Below are 21,155 nucleotides of genomic sequence, written 5' to 3'. Positions count from 1 at the left end.
GGCGCAAGTGCTGCAAAAAGATTCCCTCATACTCGTGTGGAAAGTTTGAACTATGTGGAGAAGAAGTCGGTTTTTAGAGAAAACTGGATGTATTAACTATCACAATTGGTGCGGAATAACACATATGCCCAGCCATGGCATTCCGCTTGCATCAAGTTGACAACATCAATACTCATTGAGCAACTTAGCAACCTATTCCCAATTTGCTTTCGCCAATAGCAATAGCTGTTTGGCATGCGCTGGAGCTGGCCGCCACTCCGCGCCTGCATATTGGCGAGGATTTGGAGGCCCCGTCTCAGTCAACAAAGAAGCGTGGAAAATGAACACGGACCAACGTCGAATCTGGCTCACCGCAGTTTCTTGTCCATGGAAACAGCTTCCCAAGGCAGCATCGCGCATATTTTTGACGGTGCAATAGGGTGCGGGACTGACAGCCTGAGCGAGAAGATGGCATCCATTTTCATGACCAGGTTCATGATTCCAGGTTCGTGGCAACTAAATTGCATTCAGCACTGAATGGATTTGCTTCTGGCTCTTTGCTGTGATCACTCTCCTCTATGGCCACGATTTATGACACACCAGCCACCATGATTATTCTATAACCAAATATCTCACACACCACACACAATAAAACCATCACACTAGCTTTGCGCAGTCTCGCGTCGTTCTCCATGAACAGAGGTGAAGTGATTTGAATTGAAACATCACGCAAGCCGCTAGATGTTATCTTCCACCATGTGCTAGCCAATCTCACACCATCAAGATGAAAGCGACCGAATACTGGGATGATTTGCCATATGCGTCATTCAGATCCAGAGCCCATGAGCATGCTTTACCGACTCTTGCAGGATGAGCTGCATATGTGGCAGATAGGCCACATCGGTCTCGGCATATTGCACCACCTGTCGATTAACAACCACTCAGCAGCAGCAATAGAAATTAAAAAAATCCAACTTCGTGGAAATAACGCACAGCAGCACCGAAGTGCTTTCAGCATGGAACGCATCATCCACGTTCAAGCGTTTTTGCAAAGCCTCACTAATGATAGTTAAAGCTTAACAAAATTCGTACTGTTCAACCCAGCCTGAAGCATTAGCAAGATCTCAATCTTACAGAGAACCTGTAGTGACTTACAAACACCACTACAGCTGCAGAAATTCAATTTTGATAGATCACAAAAATTCCCAATGCATAGAACAAAATATATTTGAACTAGAAAACATGCTTCAGATTCAGCAATAAATACTAGAACACCATCTGTATTATACAACAGGGACGTTAGGGCTTGAACACCGCCATAAAGGAGGTGAACACTCAACCAAAGGGTAGAATTTGGGTGGTCGAAACAAATCTTGTAACTTATGTGGCAATCAATATCTCCGGATGTCTTTTGGTGGCTTGAAGTTGACAGGGTGGGTTTCTGGTGTTGCTGTTAAATCTTCTTTCCACATCTTTATTGTTTTATCTGCCTCGCATGTCACAAGCCTTGATCCACTATTATCATAAGAAAGGGCATATATACATGCTTCACTCTCCAATGATCCTGAAATTCAAGACAACATGGATGCAGATAATCAGTGATTCCAGCTGTAAACAAACATCAAGGTTAGACCAGTTTTGCCAGTGTCACTAGCATTTCTGATACATCATTATTCAGAACCCCTCATAAGAGGAAGAACTTCGTCAAAAAACGGAGAACTCATACTTGTGAGCCTGTCAACCAATGCGGAATGCGTAGTACTACGTACCAGGCTGGACAATAGTCTGTTCTTGCTGAAAATTGTGGCCGCTCTTCCAATCCCAAAACCACATGCTTCCATTATCCCCTGCAAAAGAAACGTAAGATTTTGTTCTACATAAATGGTCTGAACTCCACGAACATGCTAGAGATTGTAAAATGTGGTTCTTCTACACAATGTCCCATAACATCTTACTAGAAATGAACAGGATTCATGCAATAGATAAGGCATAAAGAACACAGCTGTGACTGTAGATCACCAAATAAAACATCTACACTTGAGAAAGCATGATGGGGAGCCCAAAAGGTTGGAAGAATATGGCACTCTGTCAATGCATTTACCTGCAGTTGCCAGGACACCATCCTCATTAACAGCCATTGCATTTAGAATTGTTTTTTGCTGGGACCTGAAGGTGATAACAGATGAGAAGTTTAGTGCACGATCCACTATCAATATGTTGGACTGAGAAAAAGAAGAAAAAAAAATCAAGTCCAGATGTTGAACCCGTGACTAGAGGGACCAATTGCAATATACTCCTCCGTTCCTAATATAAGTCTATTTAGAGATTGCACTACAAACTAGCATATGCGATGTTATTAGAGTTATATTTAGAGTGTAGAATTCATTCATTTTTAATCCGTTATGTAGTCCATAAGTGGAATCTCGAAAAAACACTTATATTCTAGGAAGGGGAGTATTTGGGATTCTGAAAATGGAATGCAACGCTTATCGCCATAAACTGCATAAGTCTCCTTCTTGACAGTAGCAAATTTAGAGGCATGCTCAGGAATAATGTCTGAGGCAAGATGAGGACGAGACCATCGGATTGTCAATTATCTAGGGCAAATAGCTAGTCTTATGGTATTATTAATAGGAATAATAATAATATACTTTTTAAGAATCGCTAAAACAATAGCAAAAATGCCTCTTAAAGTTTGCCCATAATCTGAGAAAGAGGAAGTTGACTTTGGTAATGTCTGTAGGTAGATCTAGGGCATCAGAATTCAAACTTACAATAACAAAAACACCAGCAAATTCATATCCATTAGTCAACCTTTTGAACGCACACAAATGAAGACAAAAAAGACATCCTGATCAGCATATATGGCACACACTCATTTACCAAAAAAGGTTATAAAGCAGACCTAAATGTATTTTATTACAAATGGTGGAATCTGAGTTGCATTGACATATAGTGCTGTACTTAATTGTTTCAAATTACAGTTAGCTAAATAACAAACTGTGTCACTTATAGACAAGGTGAAAAAGTATGGATACAAATAAGTGAACTCACAGCATGTTGTGCAGAAATTCGCCTTTGGGCAGACTCCACTTTTTTATGTTGTCGGCAGATGCTGAAGCAAATGATTTCCTACATAAGAGAAGTTACTGTAAAGGTTCCAGCAATGTACATAATGGAAAATATGGATCCACGGGTACCAAATAATTTAAAAAATGAACCCCTGGGTACTGACTCTTTTGGATGTAGTGCCATGGCCCGAACAGACTTCTTATGGTGTGTAAGAGTACACATAGTTTTCCCTGGAGAAACAAACAACTGTAACAGATACAGATAAACGGAACCATTTGGTGGACAATGTCAAGTTTAATAGTTGAATTACCAGCTACAAGATCCCAGAACTTGATAGTTGTATCATGTGAGCCAGTGACAACTTGTGGATCCTGAGAAAGAAAGAAAAAAGGTAATTAACAGTAGCTACCACAATAGACAAGAAAATACTATCACAAGCAAGCTCCAAGCCTAGTCCAAATAATAACATGGTGAACAAATCAAAGGTTTTATGCATGTATTCTTTAACTGCTTTTTATTTAACTTTAAGAAGACTAAGAATCAGAAGACTCCAATTAGAAACTTGAGACGCCAATAGATGAAGAGTATTGAAGCAGCAAAACTCGGTATTTCAGTGAGTTGCGACAAGTAAAGATGCTTTCTTACCGTTGGCCGAGCAAACACTGAACAAACTGTGTTATCATGTCCAGTTAAAGCAGAAACATGAGCCTTTGTTCGGATATCCCACACCTGTGCATGGAACAAGAACAGCTTAGTGCATAGTGTGCTGCCAAATTTTGCATAATGTGCACGGTAAGGAGTAATTTCTTACCCTGCAAACTGAATCTCGACCACCTGTCAGCAAGACATCAATTGTTGGATGGAGAGCTAAGCAGTAAACCCCACTCAGATGCCCATGATAAGACCGAATAACCTTTACAGAGAATACAGACAAAATATCAAGAATGCCGATATGCCACATGCTAAACACGAGTAAATAATAAAACAGACCTTATTTTGTTCAAGATCCCAACATTTTACTTGTTTGTCATCACCAGCAGAAAATAAATATGTGTGCCGCTGACTGACAGCAAGTCCTACATAAATGCACATTACACCCCTCAGTTACAAACTTTCAGATTGAGGCAAAAGCAAAAGAAATCTGAAAGGGGGCTGAGTGCCTGAAGGCCCTGCAATCCAAAACCAAGAACAACTTACCACGGACTTGTTCAATATGACCAGTTAGTGTCAGCTTCAACATTCCTGATGCCAGGTCCCATATCTACACAACCCAGTTGTCAGAAGATCAATCAATGAACTACACAGGAAAGTAGTATGACATGTTGGGCAGTTGGATTGCTAGCTTAATGTACAAATGCAAAATAAGGGAAGAGGGAGATAGTTTAGTGACCCTTATAGTAGCGGTTGGCCTTGCACAAAGCAAAAAAATGCAAATGGAAGATTGATGTCAAAATAAAACCCACCAGAAGCATAAACAGATAATAAATTGTACATGCACTATTTTCTGTTTCTCATGAGAATTCGCCAACAGAATAGCAATATAATTATTATATTAGTTCAAACAAGATTCCGGAAACTGGGAATAACTGCATCATGCAAATAGAAGTATAAAACATTAGAAAAGTGAGGACACCTGTAATCAAGCCTCTGAGCCACTAACAGTGCCAATGCATGTTATGATATAACTAGTTGCACGCATACATGAATTCAACTTAATTTCCAAATTCCAAGACAGGAGTGCAGGCTGTAGGGCTCACCTTTATTGTTCTATCAGCAGAACCAGTACAGAACCATTCATTGCCTGGATCAAATGCTATAGATCGCACCCAGCCCAAGTGGCCACTGATAACCTGCATACGTTTAGAACTACCATCAACAATAATTCTGGAAAAGAAATGATGTAATTTATCAATTAGTGAGAACCAAGATGCTCCCATATACCAGTTTAATTCCAACCAAATATGCAGAAGAACATGAGAGGGTTTAACGATTTTAACCAATTTAAATATTCACAGATGGATAGTAGAATTGCATGGATGCTCAAAAGGTCAAAATAAATCTTTTTTCCAGTCCAAATACGGCACCGATATGCCAAGAACCTGTCCCTGGGGTGCCAAACAAGCTATAACACACAATATGGAAGTGACACTTGAATGAAAGATAATTACCCGATAGTTCTTCCAGGGAGCATGCCATACAGGTTTAGGCCATCTACTTGGCAACCTTTCCATCAGTGCAGATGTCGAGAATCTAAAAGACATATCAAGACATGAGCAATTTAAAGTAACAGCCAGGAACTGCACATTACAAATATTTCACAGTTGACACACTTGATAGAATATCAGAAATAATATGGAAGCCATGTTGTATGATGACCAGACAGCCATAGAGGGAAATGCAAGTGAACAAACCTATCAGATGACCCAGGAACCGACAATACGGTTGTATTTTTGCCAGGCACTGCAGATTCACTGATGAAAAATCAAAGAGGAAACTTCAGTAGCAATAAAAAGGAACATCAACATATTAACAACAGACAAGAGAACATGGATGCACTTACGGTGCTTTAGGAAGCATAAGCGGTGCAGGGATAATGGCATTACTAGTGCCTTCCCTAGGAGCATCTTTTGTGTCTTGTGTGCCTGACAAAGATAATTTTTATCATCCTGTAAACAATCTACAATGAAATTCGCTAGAATTTCAGCCGTTATTCCTGTTCTTGAAATCCCCATTGTTTCTTTTGCCTAGCGGTCATTACTAACGAGCATCAAAAGTCCTGATATAGCTAGTGAATTTCTGTTGTTCAATTTGAAAAGCGGCAGGGACTTCTCATTCAAGAAGGGCAGCAAAAAAATACCTAGAAGCGCCAATGCATTGGAAGGAGCGGCGGCGCCCTTCCCCTGCGCTCGGTCCTGGTCGGTCGGCAGGTTCTTGACCGCGCCGTACTCCGCATTCACCTGCGAGAAACCACCCGACCACCAAATTCTCAGGGCCGCCGCTTATGTGCAGACAAAGGTAGGAACATAACCAGTAGAGAGCCGAGACGAGGCCACGAACCTTGCAGCTGACGCGAATCCGTTTGCTGCCGCGAGATAGAGAGCAAGCGAAGAGAAGAGGTTAGCACAAGTGGGCTAGGGTTTGGGGGGGTTAAGGAAGGGGGGCGAGCGAGCTGGCTTACCTCTCGGCGTCGGGAGCGAAGGGGAGGGAGTGGGTGGGCGCGAAGAGGTCGAGGGAGCGTCTCAGCGACTTGAGACTCAGCTTCTTCAACGACTGCGGCTCTACCGGCTCGCCGCCCGCTGATGCCGCCGCCATCGCCATAGCCGCCGCCCGCCGATCTCCGAGCTACTACTCACTTCTCCTTTCTTGTCCCGGTACTGGAGGCGGTTCACAATGTGGGCCTGGATAAGAAACGAGCTGGGCTCACCCCCAAACAACGACCATATTCCTGGGCCTAACCGGGCCGTTACTAGTCTAATCGCATCGCATCGCGTCCATTCCTCCTCTAACCCTGCAGCCGCCGCCCCGTCCATGTTCTGATCGGCTTCGCCACCCACGTCGCGCCGCGCGCCGCCGCCGCCGCCCTGCGCTGTCCGCTGCATCCCCGGCTCGCCGCGCGGTACGACTCCGGCCCCACGTGCTCTCCGAGGTAGGCCACCTCTCTCATAAAGTCGTAATACAGATATAGTCAGGCTGCACTTCTCGTGAGATCCGTATCGGTTTACCTATGCGTTGATTCACCAGTGGTATTCTGCCATTCCGTGGTAGAGCTCAACTCATTTTGAAACACATCTTCACCAGATGGGTTCGATAATTTGGTTCTGTGGCTGTTAATTTGATATGGCCCGAGAATTAAGTGTCGCTAATTCTTATGTTTAGGTCTGCACGCAGCACGCTTGATCCAGTTTCTGCATACTTAACTGCCATGTTTTTATTTGAAAAATCTTGAGCTGGAATTCATTAGGTGCCATGTGTACTGGTAAACTGAAATGTGTAGAGCCCTATTCGGTACTGATGTTTATTGGAGCCTAGCATTGCTGGGGCATATTAAGGTCTTGGCTTCACTCAGTGACAATCCTTTCCGGCTTCGGGTTACTGGCTCAGTGTAGTGAGTCACTCTGAAAGTCTTTTAGTTCTTTTGGGACAAATCACTCTGTTTCTGCCTCATGAATGCATAAATTTTCCTTCTTAGCCATTAGATATTGCCACTCTAGATAATTTGGCTGAAATCTAAATTTCATGGTGTAATATCCTATTCATTTTGCTGAAGTTGACATGTCTGGTCATCATACCTCAAAAGACAGTGTGATTAAGCTTCCTCTCAATGAACCTGCTAAATTCTGCCTTGGTTTGTTTGGCGCTAAGTATTCTGATATCAATGTTGGCAACTTCATTTAGAGTTTTATGTCTGTCAATTAAGTTACTGCTGCTGCATTATATTAAAAAAAATGCATATCAACTAGAACACTATTCTCATAGCTACATTGTTCAGGCTATGTTTGGCCTATGCCTAAATTAACCGCATCAATTTCTTGCTCATGATGTCACAGTGTCCAAATTAATACCTCTCATAGGCATCTACATGGTTTGCCAAACTCTCCATATACTCATGCTCCTTAGGCGACTCCCAGTGAACTTCCTTGCCAACATAGGCCAGAACTTTGACAACCAAAACCATATCCAATATTTTGCCTAGCCAACATTTTTGTATCTCTTGGCTTGGACCAATGTTCAGGCTATCGGTAACTGGTACCATATCAGTTGGGTGCTGAGTAGGGATTAATGGGCGAATAGGCCATTTTTACTGAATTTATCGGTAACCCATTTATCGGGAGGTATAACTAGGGCCATATCTATATATCCTAGGCTATACAGCGACGTGCAATGTACTGAGTGTCTAAATACGCAATCCTAGGCTACATAGCAACAAGGAAAATTGTTGCCTTGATGTTCTAATGATGTTGCAGCTGATCTGGAAGTTTATAAACCTGAACATTGAAAAGTAGGAAGGGAATGGCCTAGTTTTGGGCTAAAAACTGCCTAGTAGTTAATTAGCCCAGCCAATAATTCGGCCTGACAGCTGATAAATCGGCTTGTCAGACAAATTAACTGGACCTACCAGTTAATGGCTCGAATAGCACGTTCTCGTATCTGAGGGGTCCGAATAACAGTTAACTACTCTACAGTTAACTGACCGGTATTTGGAGCAGTGGCTTGGACTCAAACCAAACACACCTAAGGTGCAACTGTGCAAATCAAGATTCTTACCTATTAGCTATTGTGTATGAGCAAAAAGGTTGTGCGAGTTTCCTGGTATAGCTCCTTGTCACAATGGTTCAAACACTGGAGCTAAGTACTAGATTCAGTATCAGGTTATCTACTTAGCAGGCAACTTTACTTGGATTTTGCACCTGCTATTGATTTCATTCTCTTTCTTTTAAGATCGTCAATTTATCATGCACTGCCGCTCCCTGTCTACACCAGTGGCAAGAATTTGTTTTATGAATTGTTTAGCAATTGCATTAATACTGTATTCCTCAGTGTGTTCTGATATCCTGATTTTTAACATCGACCGCTGATAATTTAAAACTGGTTTATAGATTGGGTAATTGAAATGTATTCACATTGTCAATTGACTAATACGTGCTGCTTGTTACCTTGCTACAGAGAAACCAGTAACAATGGTCGTCCCTCCACCAGACAGGGCCGCTAGGATCGTCGGTTTTCTCAAGCCCTACCTTTTGAGGATGCATTTCTCGAACAAGTATGTAACTGCCCAGGTCATCCATACCCCAACAGCAACCGTCGCGTGTTCTGCAAGCTCGCAGGAGAAGCTGCTGAGACCGAACTTGGAGTCGACCCGCGACGTATCTGCCGCCGCAAAGATTGGGAAGTTGCTGGGGGAGCGCCTGCTGCTCAAGGGGATACCTGCCGTGTCCATCCACATGAAGAGAGAGCAGAAGTACCACGGGAAAGTCAAGGCTGTTATAGATTCTGTCAGAGAATCTGGTGTCAAGCTGTTGTGATGGTGAAAACATAGAGCTCGGCTTAGCATTTGCGCAGTCTTGAGCTGCATTTCTGATTTTTGGACTGATTGCAACTTTTGTGTTCATGAATTTGGCAATGAACGAACGTTTGTCCGGGACTCCAGGTCAATAAAAGGACTCTGTTGTAGGAGCTCGACCTGATAATCTGCAGTAGCACTTTTTATTTGAAACAAATCTGCTGTAGCACTTGATGACTTGAGGATCAACAGCCTGTTATGTTTCTCCTCTCCGAAATGCAACGGAGATTATTGGGCTGGAGATATTCTGGACTTGCTTGCCTGTGATGCTAAATTTGCTATTCAAGACTGTTTGATGGAGCATGGTGTGACTTCTTTTGCGTGTGGATTAATGCGTGATCGCGACTGCCGAGTGTATCTTGCCGTTAAGCTTTCTCAGCTATCCATAGCGTAGCACCATGTGCCTACGAAGATTCTTCTTGATTTTTTCTATTATCTTGGAGAGCACGTTGATATTTTTCTGGCAAACTGTTTGCTGGCAGTAGTACATGCTAAACCTCAAGATCGTATTGTATTATTTTTAGAAGATACTAGTACCTTTTTGAGGGATTATTAGTATTGATGATCGTTTCTTTTAGGAGATGCTAATCTTGAAGGTAGTATAATTGCATTTGCGGTGTTCATTGTCATGTCCCTGGCAAGAAACAGTATTAAGAAGATACATGGTGTGTGACTTTGTGTGCATGACTCTTTTTTCCCCCTCCACATCTATATATAGGAGTATACTGCTCCCTCCGTAAAGAAATATAACAGCGTTTAGATTCCTTTACAGAGGAAGTACTGATTCCTTTACAGAGGAAGTACTATATAGCTAAAATTAAATCAATTTTTCTTTTGCAACATAAAAGAGTTTTATTGCTTACTTAAGCAGGCATACAGTCACGATACAACGTGTTCATTAGGAAAACATGAGTGTAATTAAGCCATAAACATCTTCTTCTAACACTTGTCGCCTGCGTCGCACATAAATGAGCCGCTTCACTAGCTTCTCTACGTACAAATTTCAGCCTAAAACTCTCAAATTGATAAAGCTCCCTGATCTCTTGAAGAATGCCAGCTATCTCCGAACGATCAAAGGTATCCGACTCCCACAACTTAACAATAGCTTGAGCATCAGTTTCCACCTCAACTTTGCTGAAACCTCTCTCAATAGCCATTCGATCCTCATCTCGAATTGCTTCTGCTTCCATGGACTGTGAGCTAGCTGCAAAATTATACCAAAGGGCTTGTGCACGAAGTAATGCACCCTCCCTATCCCGAATAACCAGCCCAGTCGAACCTTGACAGGAAACATCATCAAAGGATGCATCTACATTAATCTTCATCACGCCTTCATCAGGTGTATTCCATTTTATTTGTTTTGATTGCTTCGGCTTGCTTACTTTTCCAGCACTTGTTGAGTCCATTACCGAGTCTATCACCCATCTTATTGATTGCATTGGGTCCGCTGGACCACGCTCCCGGTGCCAAATAAAGCAAGATGATTCCATCCGACCAGTTTTCTTTTCTACGTTCCGTGCTCGCCATGATCGAAGGTAGGTGACACCGACACGCTCACCATGATTGAGATGATTGCTCGATGCTGTTATAATAAATAAATAAGAGGTAATAGCACCCCAGATCCATGAACTTGCACGAGATGTGATGATTTAGTCCAAAACTTGCAAAATGTCACTGAGGGCTCCCAGAACTTGACACCCTATGTGATGATTTGGTCCAGAGCGAATCACAGCACGACAAGTGGCAGTCCAGAGCTTGGACTGGTCAGCACTGGCATTTTTGCAATAAACTCCCTGTCGTTCCGTTGATTTACATCTCGGATGGCTCTAGTCTATGATCGGTCAGCCGCGCGCCCCCCATTAGAGCTAAGTCCGAGAATTTTTTGCCCCCTGCTGTTGTTGCGTAGGACGATGGTGACGGTTCGGTTCGGTTCGGTTGACAGAGAGATCCTCCATTTCGGCCTGGAATTTAAGTTATAGAATTGGGTTTCCTCCTTCTGTTACTTCTCCAAGTTTGTTGATATTTCAGTTGTGTTATTCAAATTTGAACCCGCACGGCATATTAGTTTGGTTGTTTCGACGGCACTGGGTGTCTGATTCCAACCTTCGTTGTTTGCCTATTTTCTTCTTCTTCTGGGTGAACTAGAGGGAGATAGAGAGAGGAAGAGGTAGGTGCATGCTTTGAAGTCTGAACTCACGATGAAGACATGGCAAAAATTTGTGCAGCGTCAGCCTGTCAGGAGTGGTTAGGTGCAGGACTAACAAACCTTGTGCTGCACGCACGTACAGGATGATCGCAATGTCCACACGATATTTTGAAAATAAAAGACCGTTTCTCCCGAGGAACTAAACATTCTTCAGTTCAGGTAGAATGCCCTCCTCTAGCCTGTGCGGAATGACGGCTTATACTCTGATTATTACTCCTGATGCAAACAAGGGGAAGATTTTAGATACAATGGCCGTAGGTCACCGGTCCGAAAATGCAGTACAATGCGGCCGCTGGCATGTGGCCCCATGATCCACATTTCATCTTCCTACTGGATGTTTGTATTTGAGATATTATACCGAGCTAACTTACTTCGGTGTCATTTGCACTGATGCATAACTTGCACTACTAAGGAAAAGCCTATACACAGATTTTTAACAGTAGCGCTGTACAAAATCAAGCGCTGCTGCTACTTAGTAGCAGCGCGCGTAAATAAACCACGCTACTGTTATGACTTTAGCAGTAGCGTGTACTAGCGAAAAGCGCTGCTGCTACGTTTGAACTGGGCGCACATGGCTAACCCAACCTAGCAGTAGCGCGTATAATGGCCCGGCACTACTGCTAATCTCCTTAGCTGCAGCGTGTATTCCAGAATGCGCTGTAGCTAACGTAGCAGTAGCGCCTTTTCTGAAACGCGCTACTGGTACTTCTGACTTAACCACGCGGTTCGTCCTTCCCCACGTCCACTTCATCCCCCAAATCAACTACACTCTTGCCGCCGCTGTCGCCTCTCGGCCGCCGCGCGCTCTCCCCAGGCCGCCCCCGACCCCAAATTCAACGTCGGCCCCGCCGCCGACCTCAACGCCGCCCGGGACGCCGCCCCCGACCCCGACCTCAACGCCGCCCCCGCCCCCCCCCCCCCCCCGACCTCATCGCCGCCCCGGAGCCCCGACCACGACCTCGACGCCGCCTGCCCCTCCCTCGTCGCAGGCACCCGAGGTGAGCACGCCTGCTCCTCCCTCTCCCCTACCTCTGCCTAGGGTTTCTACCTCCATCAAATTAGTTAGGGTTTCTACCACTTTCCACCCCTATAGGTTCATCAAATTAGATGGTAATTAGGGCAGTAATTCTTAGGTACTAATTAGTTAGTAAGAACTAGGTACTAATTAGGTACTAGAATATTTTTATTTATAGTAAGTTTATTTTTAGTAAGAACTAGTTGAATTAATAAAACTAGTTAGTAAGAACTTGTTGCTATTTTTTTAGTTAAAACAATTTTCCCGCATCGACGTGGACGATGCCTATCCCGCATCCTTGTCGTCGAGTCGGCGGAGGACGACACCTGCTTGACCAGATGGGTCATGTCCGGGACTGGGCTCCGCCGGGGTGGTACTGCGAGGCGCTACCTACCGGGGGGCATAGGTTGGTGAGGAGCCAGCTTGTCGTTGACCCGAACCTTCTTTGATGGCGGTCGCGTGGGCCAGTGACGGTCCAGAGGCTCGAGGACTCCGCGGAGGTGGTGCGTCACCGTGTCAGTGAGGAGGACGCGCACGTCCGTCGCTACTTGTTTGCGTTGGAGCACAGGTTCTCCAATACCTAGCAGGTTCTCCAGGGATCTCACTGGAGCTATGATCCCGTGATGGTTCCTTCTCTGTGGGTGTCCATCGCTCGCGCCGATACCCGTCGTATGCTAGGGTTTTAGTTGTACTAGTGATGTTATATGTATGACACTATTCGGGATGTATTAGTGATAATATTCAACGATGTACGGACGCATGAGATGATTCACTTTTGCTTATTGAATGCATGCTAATTTGAGTCTTATAAGATATTTTGAAATGTATATCTTGTGTTGCTCAATATCCAAGTGGCCGATCATGTTTGCAGGTTACACCTCCGAGTGGCCTATATTTTGCTGAAGTGTTGATTCATTTCCTTTCCGGCAAATTTCAGGCGCTCGATATATCCTATTTTAGCAAAGGTCATGCCGGATTTTTCCGTGAATTTTGGCATGACTTTTGCCAGAATATGTAGGAAATATCGAGTGCCCCGGATTTGTGTGTTGAGTATCTGGTAGTTGTCTTTTATCGATTTTCAATTAATGTTTTAACTATGAACATAGGAAATGTCTGACGACAAAAAGGATTTCGGTATTTGCAAATACTGCGAAGACGAGCGCGGCCTGTGCGACGGAATCTTCCTAGATGATGATAGGCGCTTCAGCATCAAGCTGGACGAGAACTTTGAAGTGGATACAGTAAGTCACAACGACAAGTCTTTTTTCGTAATTAAGCATGACATCTGCTTCATTTGCTTCAACTTATATTTTCTTTACTATTCTACTAGCGTATCCCCTGCCATGCAAGAGTTTTTGTATTGGATAAGATAGGTTTCAGTCATACTATGGAGGTGAAGAAAGTTTATTTAAAGACCGAGCATGGTTATATTTTCCACGCAAAATTATACAATTCAGACGACTACACCTATTTTGGATGCAAAACATGGCGAGCACTATGCAAGACTTATGCATTTGAGCCTGATATGGTTATCACCTTTGATATTCGTCCGGAAGATGATATTGAAGGTAATACCGACATCTGGATCGATGTGCAGACGCCTCCAGTTACACCAAAATGTAAGTTTCTCAACCATATTTATGTCTTTGATATTGTTTATTCAAAAATAGTTGACAACTAATTTGTATTGTCAGCTTATTTCGGTGCAAGCAAACATGTCCAGCGCTTGGTAGACAGGACCTACTACTGTCCTGGGGCTGAACTAAACTGCGAGGAGCTAAGTCATTATGTTTCATGGCTTGAGGATCTTGATACCGTCAAGACAAATTTTCTTCCTGGACTTAGAAATCTTAGTACTGAAAACGTGCGACCAATAGTGTTCGTCATGAACTACGGTCACATCTATTTAGGAAGGATGGTAAGATTTTTACTATTTATCCTCAGTGCATCTTTTCCATACATTATTTGTGAAGCTAAACTTTATTGCTAAGTATGTGACCATACGATGTTCTTCAACAGGGACTCCCGATGAATGTTGTGCCTTACCTTATGGGATCGAGACTAAATGTACCATGAGTATTATTAGCTTACGGCCAAGATATCCTACATGTTACTTTAGTGCATTCAAGATCAGCGATGAATGCTTAATAGTGTAAGACTGGACCAGATATGTGATGGGGGAGCACAGACAAGTACTAGGGGGCAGCAAACAGATGCGCTACCCAAAATTAGAAGACAGGTTCATCTGCATGCTCCAACTTGATCAAGGAGGAGAGCTACACATGTTTTATGTTGTTTTACCTAAGAGAGAGCAGCAGGAGTGATTAGCTAGAAATGAGTTTGAGGATAATGATGTGCTACACTATTACTATGATGATAAAATAGCTAGTGTTGGTGGTAATGACTGATGATTATTATTAGCTAGTGTTAGTGATGATTAAATAAATATTGTTGATGCTAATGATTATGATGATGATTAAATAGCTTGTGTTGGCGGATTAGATTCAAGTGGAGGCAACATGTGGTGCACATCGAAAGTACTACTAGTCCAAACTAGATCAAGTTTGGATTAGTAGTATACTTTTGACATGCACCACATACTGCCTCCACTTGAACCTAATCCACCTTCATTTGACATACTGTTATGGACATAATGATGTAAACCTCATAACTGGTATTGTACCAATATTTGTACGATGGCGCATAAATACATTAAAAATAAAAAAATAAAAAAATAAAAAAACAATACTAGTAGCGATGGAAAGAAAACACGTTGTTAGTAGTTACATTAGCAGCAGCGTGGGAGTGAACAAGCGCTGCAGCTATTTATCCTAGCAATAGCGCGTGCGGCACGCGTTACTGCTAAGCAATAGCTATAGCGCCTTATTAGTAGCGCGCGCCTACCCACGCTACTAGTGAGCACAAAACCAGCGCTACTGCTAGGGTTTTCCCTAATAGTGTTGGTGCTGAAATTATTTGGAAGAAAACAAATTACAGTAAAGAGTTATTTACTGCCCATTTTGCATATCTAATTTTTCATCGCATCTGAGTGCTCAAGTATTGCTCAACTCCAGGATAGCAGTAACTACTCTAGCCAGCAGCAAAAAGGAGCTTGAGTTTACACACTCAAGTGACTGCTATCTCAAATGATTATTCTGACGTGCACAATCAGCCCATACAAGAATGCTGCTTCCAGTACTCTACCTGCAGTAGATAATCAAACTGTAAGATAGCCATGCAAAATATTTATAAACAATAATTCTGTGTTTTTAATCTTCTTACTACATGTGTCTGCAAATACTAGTAAATTGTCCATACTTATGATGCAAGTAAGCAACAGAGTAAATGATCTGCAAGAGAGGCAACCTCTATCTCTTTCTCGTAGTCTGCGGGCTGGTAGGCCCGCCAACTAACTCTTCAAATGAAGCCCTTTATCTTGATAATGAAAAAGAGAATGATGATGATGGCTACCATTCAAATAAAGCAAGCAAACCATTTGCCTGACAACTTTCACTTCACAAACTAGATTATGAAGCTGAATGTCTGTCAAAATGCATCGAGTCAAGCAAGTGAAGAAACAGGACAGAAGACACTGTAATGACACCATTAAGACATTAATCAAAAGAAAACCTGAATTTTGAAGCAAAGGTACTTTAACAGTTGAGCACCAAGTACTGATATCTTTCAAGGAAAAACATCAGACAGGTACAAAGGAGACTAGAACTATGTATAAGAATTAAGAAGCAAATTATTTGGTATATGTGGTTTTGCAAAAGTGATAGAAATCTAGTATGGTTTTCTTGGATTATGGGTACACCTTCCTTCTTCTGAGAGTTTTTGTTTGTGTGTGGGATTTTTCTGATGTTACCATCATGTATTTCAGTGCATAAGCAACACCCAACTTTGTAAAATGCAGTCTGCCAAAATTTTGTTTCTAAATCCATTGGTCCAATAAGTTAAATACCCCTTGTATAAAAGGTTAAGTTCGACTACTTCACAAAAATAAGCTAAATAGTGGGATTGATCATCCAACAGACAGGCAATTGATTGGTGAACAAAAACTTAAGAAAGGACTAAACGGAAGATACTTTACAGACTAAACATAATGAACTAAATGTGTGGAGCATCATCGCAACTTTCAGACCAATTATATACCTACTAAAATTTGAAGAGAAATATTCCTAGTTTTGACAAGTAAGAATTAGCATATCACACAACTGCAAAATATTCAAAGCTAGCAGTTCATAAAGGTAGCTATCACTGAACAGACATAAAAAAAGGATGCAGAGCTTACACCCTTCATCAAGCAGATGAGGATCCAGAGCATGGCGGCGCAGATGATGGGCTCGCAGTTCCCTTTGGTGCCGATGGTGAAGGTGAAGGGGTTGAACAACCAGGCGACAACGCACCAGATCCGCGTCCTCGCTGGGACCCCCCGCAGCTCGAGAATGGCATCGATGAACACCCCGACGAGCAAATCTGCACCGCAAAAGCATCAACACCGCAAGAACTCGACAGAGACTGTAGTACTGTATTGTGTGGACGAGCGGGGGCGGGGCACCTGCGGTGGAGAAGATGAGCACTAACCAGTGCGGGTTAAATCGACGGAATGGCAGGAGGTTTATTGCAAAAATGCCAGTGCTAACCGGTCCAAGCTCTGGACTGCCACTTGTCGCGCTGTGATTCGCTCTGGACCAAATCACCACATAGGATGTCAAGTTCTGGAAGCCCTTAGTGAAATTTTGCAAGTTTTGGACTAAATCATCACATCTTGTGCAAGTTCATGGATCTGGGATGCTATTACCTCAATAAATAAATAAACTCATCCGCATCTACTTCCTCTGTTTTCTAATGCATCCGCATCTCGTCCCTGCCCTTTCTTTTCGCCGCTAACTGGCCAAACTACGAGGTGCATGTAGGCGTCACGAGAGAATCTCCTTTCCGCTGCTACAAAATGGCCAAACCACGGGATGCATCCATGTAGGTTCCAGCCGCGCCACGTGCGCGCGGTGCGCCGACGACCGACCGAGACGCCGACCGCGTCAAGTCTCCTCATCATCAGGGGGCCCTGTGCCCTTTGCTTTGGGGTGTTGATGCCCGTCGGCGCGCGACCCGGTCGGCCCGGGAGCCGCTATACCTAGCGAGCGACGGCCGCACGCCGGGCCGGGTACGACCCGTCCAGATGTGGCTCACTCGCTCCCTCGCGCTGCCGACCGCGCCCCCCGCCTCCACCAGACGCCGCCTCCTCGGCTCACGACGAGCCTGGGTCCCCGGTCCACGCTTGCTCGCTCGCTCGCCAAAAGATCTCCACGACCCCTCAAAAAAAAAATCTCCTCCACGTCCCAGGAGGCGACACGTAGACCCCTTCCATGTGCCCCCACCCAAATACTCAAAGCGAGGCAAGAGAGGATAATGTTTTTGTTTTCGCATCGTGTTCTACTGCCTCGAATACGTGGATAACCGTTACTAGTGCAACGTGTAACCGACGCACCCTGAAAAATTAATTGTGGTAAACTAAAAATCAAATACTCAAATCATACAAGACGCTCCAAGCAAAACACATATCATGTGGTGAATGAAAATATAGCCTCAAGTAAAGTTACCGATGGAAGAAGACGAAAGAGGGGATGCCTTCCGGGGCATCCCCAAGCTTAGGCTTTTGGTTGTCCTTGAATTTTACCTTGGGGTGCCTTGATCATCCCCAAGCTTAGGCTCTTTCCACTCCTTATTCCATAATCCATCAAATCTTTACCCAAAAATTGAAAACTTCACAACACAAAACTTAAACAGAAAATCTCATGAGTTCCGTTAGTATAAGAAAACAAACCACCACTTAAGGTACTGTAATGAAATAATTATTTATTTATTCTGGTGTTAAACCTACTATATTCCAACTTCTCTATGGTTTATAACCTCCGATACTAGCCATAGATTCATCAAAATAAGCAAACAACACGCGAAAACAGAATCTGACAAAAACAGAACAGTCTGTAGTAATATGTAGGTTTCGAATACTTCCGTAATCCCCAAAATTCTAAAATAAATTGCTAGACGTGAGTAATTTATCTATTAATCATATTCCAAAGGAATCAACCTAATCGCACTCTCCAGTAAAAAATGGCAGCAAATCTCGTGAGCGCTAAAGTTTCTGTTTTTTACAGCAAGATCGCAAAGACTTTCCCCAAGTTCTCCCAACGGTTCTACTTGGCACAAACACTAATTAAAAGCATAAAACCACCTCTAAACAGAGGACAGATGAATTATTTATTACTAAACAGAACCAAAAAGCCAGGAAAAAATAAAATAAAATTGGGTTGCCTCCCAACAAGCGGTATCGTTTAACGCCCCTAGCTAGGCATAAAAGCAAGGATAGATCTAGGTATTATCATCTTTGGTATGCAATCCATATGTGGCTCTCATAATAGATTCATAAGGTAATTTAATTTTATTTCTGGGAAAGTGTTCCATGCCTTTCCTTAGCGGAAATTGGAATCTAATATTTCCTTCTTTCATATCAATAATTGCACCAATCGTTCTAAGGAAAGGTCTACCAAGAATAATGGGACATGTAGGATTGCAATCTATATCAAGAACAATGAAATCTACGGGCACATAATTCCTATTTGCAACAATAAGAACATCATTAATTCTTCCCATAGGTTTCTTAATAGTGGAATCCGCGAGGTGCAAATTTAAAGAACAATCATCAAATTCACGGAAACCTAACACATCACACAAAGTTTTTGGAATCATGGAAATGCTAGCACCCAAATCACATAAAGCATAGCATTCATGATCTTTAATTTTAATTTTAATAGTGGGTTCCCCCTCATCATAAAGTTTTCTAGGGATAGAAACTTCCAATTCAAGCTTTTCTTCATAAGATTGCATTAAAGCATCAACAATATGTTTAGTAAAAGCTTTATTTTGATTATAAGTATGCGGAGAATTTAGCACGGATTGCAACAAGGAAATACAATCTATTAAAGAACAATTATCATAATTAAGTTCCTTGAAATCCAAAATAGTAGGTTCATTGCTATGTAAAGTTTTGACCTCTCCAATCCCACTTTTACCAATTTTAGCATCAAGATCTAAAAACTCCGAATCATTGGGACACCTTTTAACTAAAGTTGACTCATATCCAATCCCATAATTATCAAGATTCATATTGCAAAACAAAGATTTAATAGGAGACACATCAATCACTTTCAGATCTTCATCCTTATTATCATGAAAACTAGAAGAACACACTTTCACAAAGCAATCTTTTTTAGCACGCATCCTAGCGGTTCTTTCTTTGCACTCATCAATGGAAATTCTCATAGCTTTGAGAGACTCATTGATATCATGCTTAGGTGGAATAGATCTAATTTTCAAAGAATCGACATCAAGAGAAATTCTATCCACATTTCTAGCCAACTCATCAATCTTAGATAGTTTTTCTTCTATCAAAGCATTGAAACTCTTTTGCAAACTAATAAATTATTTAATATTAGATTCAAAATCAGAGGGCATATTATTATAATTTCCATAAGAATTGTTGTAGAAAATACCATAATTATTAGAGGAATTACTAGGAAAAGGCCTAGGATTAAAATTACCTCTATATGAATTGTTACCAAAATTGTTCCTACCAACAAAATTCACATCCACAGATTCATTATTATTCTCAATCAAAGTAGACAAAGGCATATCATCAGGATCAGAAGAAACACTCTTATTAGCAAACAATTTCATAAGTTCATCCATCTTTCCACTCAAAACATTAATTTCTTCTATTGCATGCACCTTTTTACTAGTAGATCTTTCAGTGTGCCATTGAGAATAATTAACCATAATATTATATAGGAGTTTAGTAGCTTCTCCTAAAATGATTTCCATAAAAGTGCCTCCCGCGGCCGAATCTAAAAGATTTCTAGAAGCAAAATTCAATCCAGCATAAAAAATTTGTATAATCATCCAAAGATTCAAACCATGTGTAGGGCAATTACGTATCATTAATTTCATCCTCTCCCAAGCTTGTGAAACATGTTCATGATAAAGTTGCTTGAAATTCATAATATCGTTTCTAAGAGAGATGATCTTAGCGGGAGTAAAATACTTAGAGATAAAAGCATCTTTGCACTTATTCCATGAATCGATACTATTTTTAGGAAAAGAAGAAAACCAAGTTTTAGCACGATCTCTAAGTGAAAACGGAAATAGCTTCAATTTAACAATATCATTATCCACATATTTCTTATTTTGCATATCACACAAATCAACAAAGCTATTTAGATGGGTAGCGGCATCTTCACTAGGAAGGCCGAAAAATGGATCTTTCATGACAAGATTCAGCAAAGGGGCATTAATTTCACAAGATTCAACATCGGTAAGAGGAGCAATCGGAGTGCTAATAAATTCATTATTGTTGGTACTGGAAAAATCACACAATTTAGTATTATCTTGAGCCATCGTGACAAACAATCCAACACACAAGCACACAAGAAGCAAGCGAAAAGATACGAACTAGAAAAGAGAAGGGGAATGGAAAAAGAGGGCGAATAAAACGGCAAGGGTGAAGTGGGAGAGAGGAAAATGAGAGGCGAATGGAAAATAATGTAATGCGAGGGATAAGAGTTTGTGATGGGTACTTGGTATGTCTTGACTTGTGCGTAGATCTCCCTAGCAAAGGTGCCAGAAATTCTTCTTGCTACCTCTTGAGCACTGCATTGGTTTTCCCTTCAAGAGGAAAGGGTGATGCAGTAAAGTAGCGTAAGTATTTCCCTTAGTGTTTGAGAACCAAGGTATCAATCCAGTAGGAGACTACGTGAAAGTCC

The 21,155-nt window shown here is 42.2% G+C and overlaps 2 protein-coding genes across 2 annotated transcripts; one reads left to right on the top strand and one right to left on the bottom strand.

Annotated features, from left to right (window-relative positions):
• Positions 1-1,126: 1,126 nt before the first annotated feature.
• On the bottom strand, positions 1,127-6,466 carry LOC123060980 (protein pleiotropic regulatory locus 1). The gene is made up of 17 exons (XM_044483857.1): positions 6,230-6,466; positions 6,109-6,133; positions 5,909-6,008; positions 5,612-5,693; positions 5,463-5,522; positions 5,220-5,301; positions 4,809-4,901; positions 4,249-4,312; positions 4,042-4,127; positions 3,863-3,964; positions 3,697-3,780; positions 3,362-3,422; positions 3,215-3,281; positions 3,034-3,111; positions 2,081-2,145; positions 1,749-1,826; positions 1,127-1,543 (listed from the first exon to the last, which is right to left on the bottom strand). Exons 1-17 carry the CDS (start codon positions 6,367-6,369, stop codon positions 1,371-1,373), a joined length of 1,440 nt encoding a protein of 479 aa, XP_044339792.1. The 5' UTR covers positions 6,370-6,466; the 3' UTR covers positions 1,127-1,370.
• Positions 6,467-6,525: 59 nt separating this feature from the next.
• On the top strand, positions 6,526-9,355 carry LOC123060981 (50S ribosomal protein L18). The gene is made up of 2 exons (XM_044483858.1): positions 6,526-6,697; positions 8,716-9,355. Exon 2 carries the CDS (start codon positions 8,730-8,732, stop codon positions 9,072-9,074), a length of 345 nt encoding a protein of 114 aa, XP_044339793.1. The 5' UTR covers positions 6,526-6,697; positions 8,716-8,729; the 3' UTR covers positions 9,075-9,355.
• Positions 9,356-21,155: the final 11,800 nt, after the last annotated feature.

Source organism: Triticum aestivum, chromosome 3A (genome assembly GCF_018294505.1).
Source record: "Triticum aestivum cultivar Chinese Spring chromosome 3A, IWGSC CS RefSeq v2.1, whole genome shotgun sequence".
NCBI classification, from domain to species: domain Eukaryota; kingdom Viridiplantae; phylum Streptophyta; class Magnoliopsida; order Poales; family Poaceae; genus Triticum; species Triticum aestivum.
Note: the sequence above shows the minus strand (reverse complement) of the source record. Positions and strands in the feature narration are given on the sequence as shown.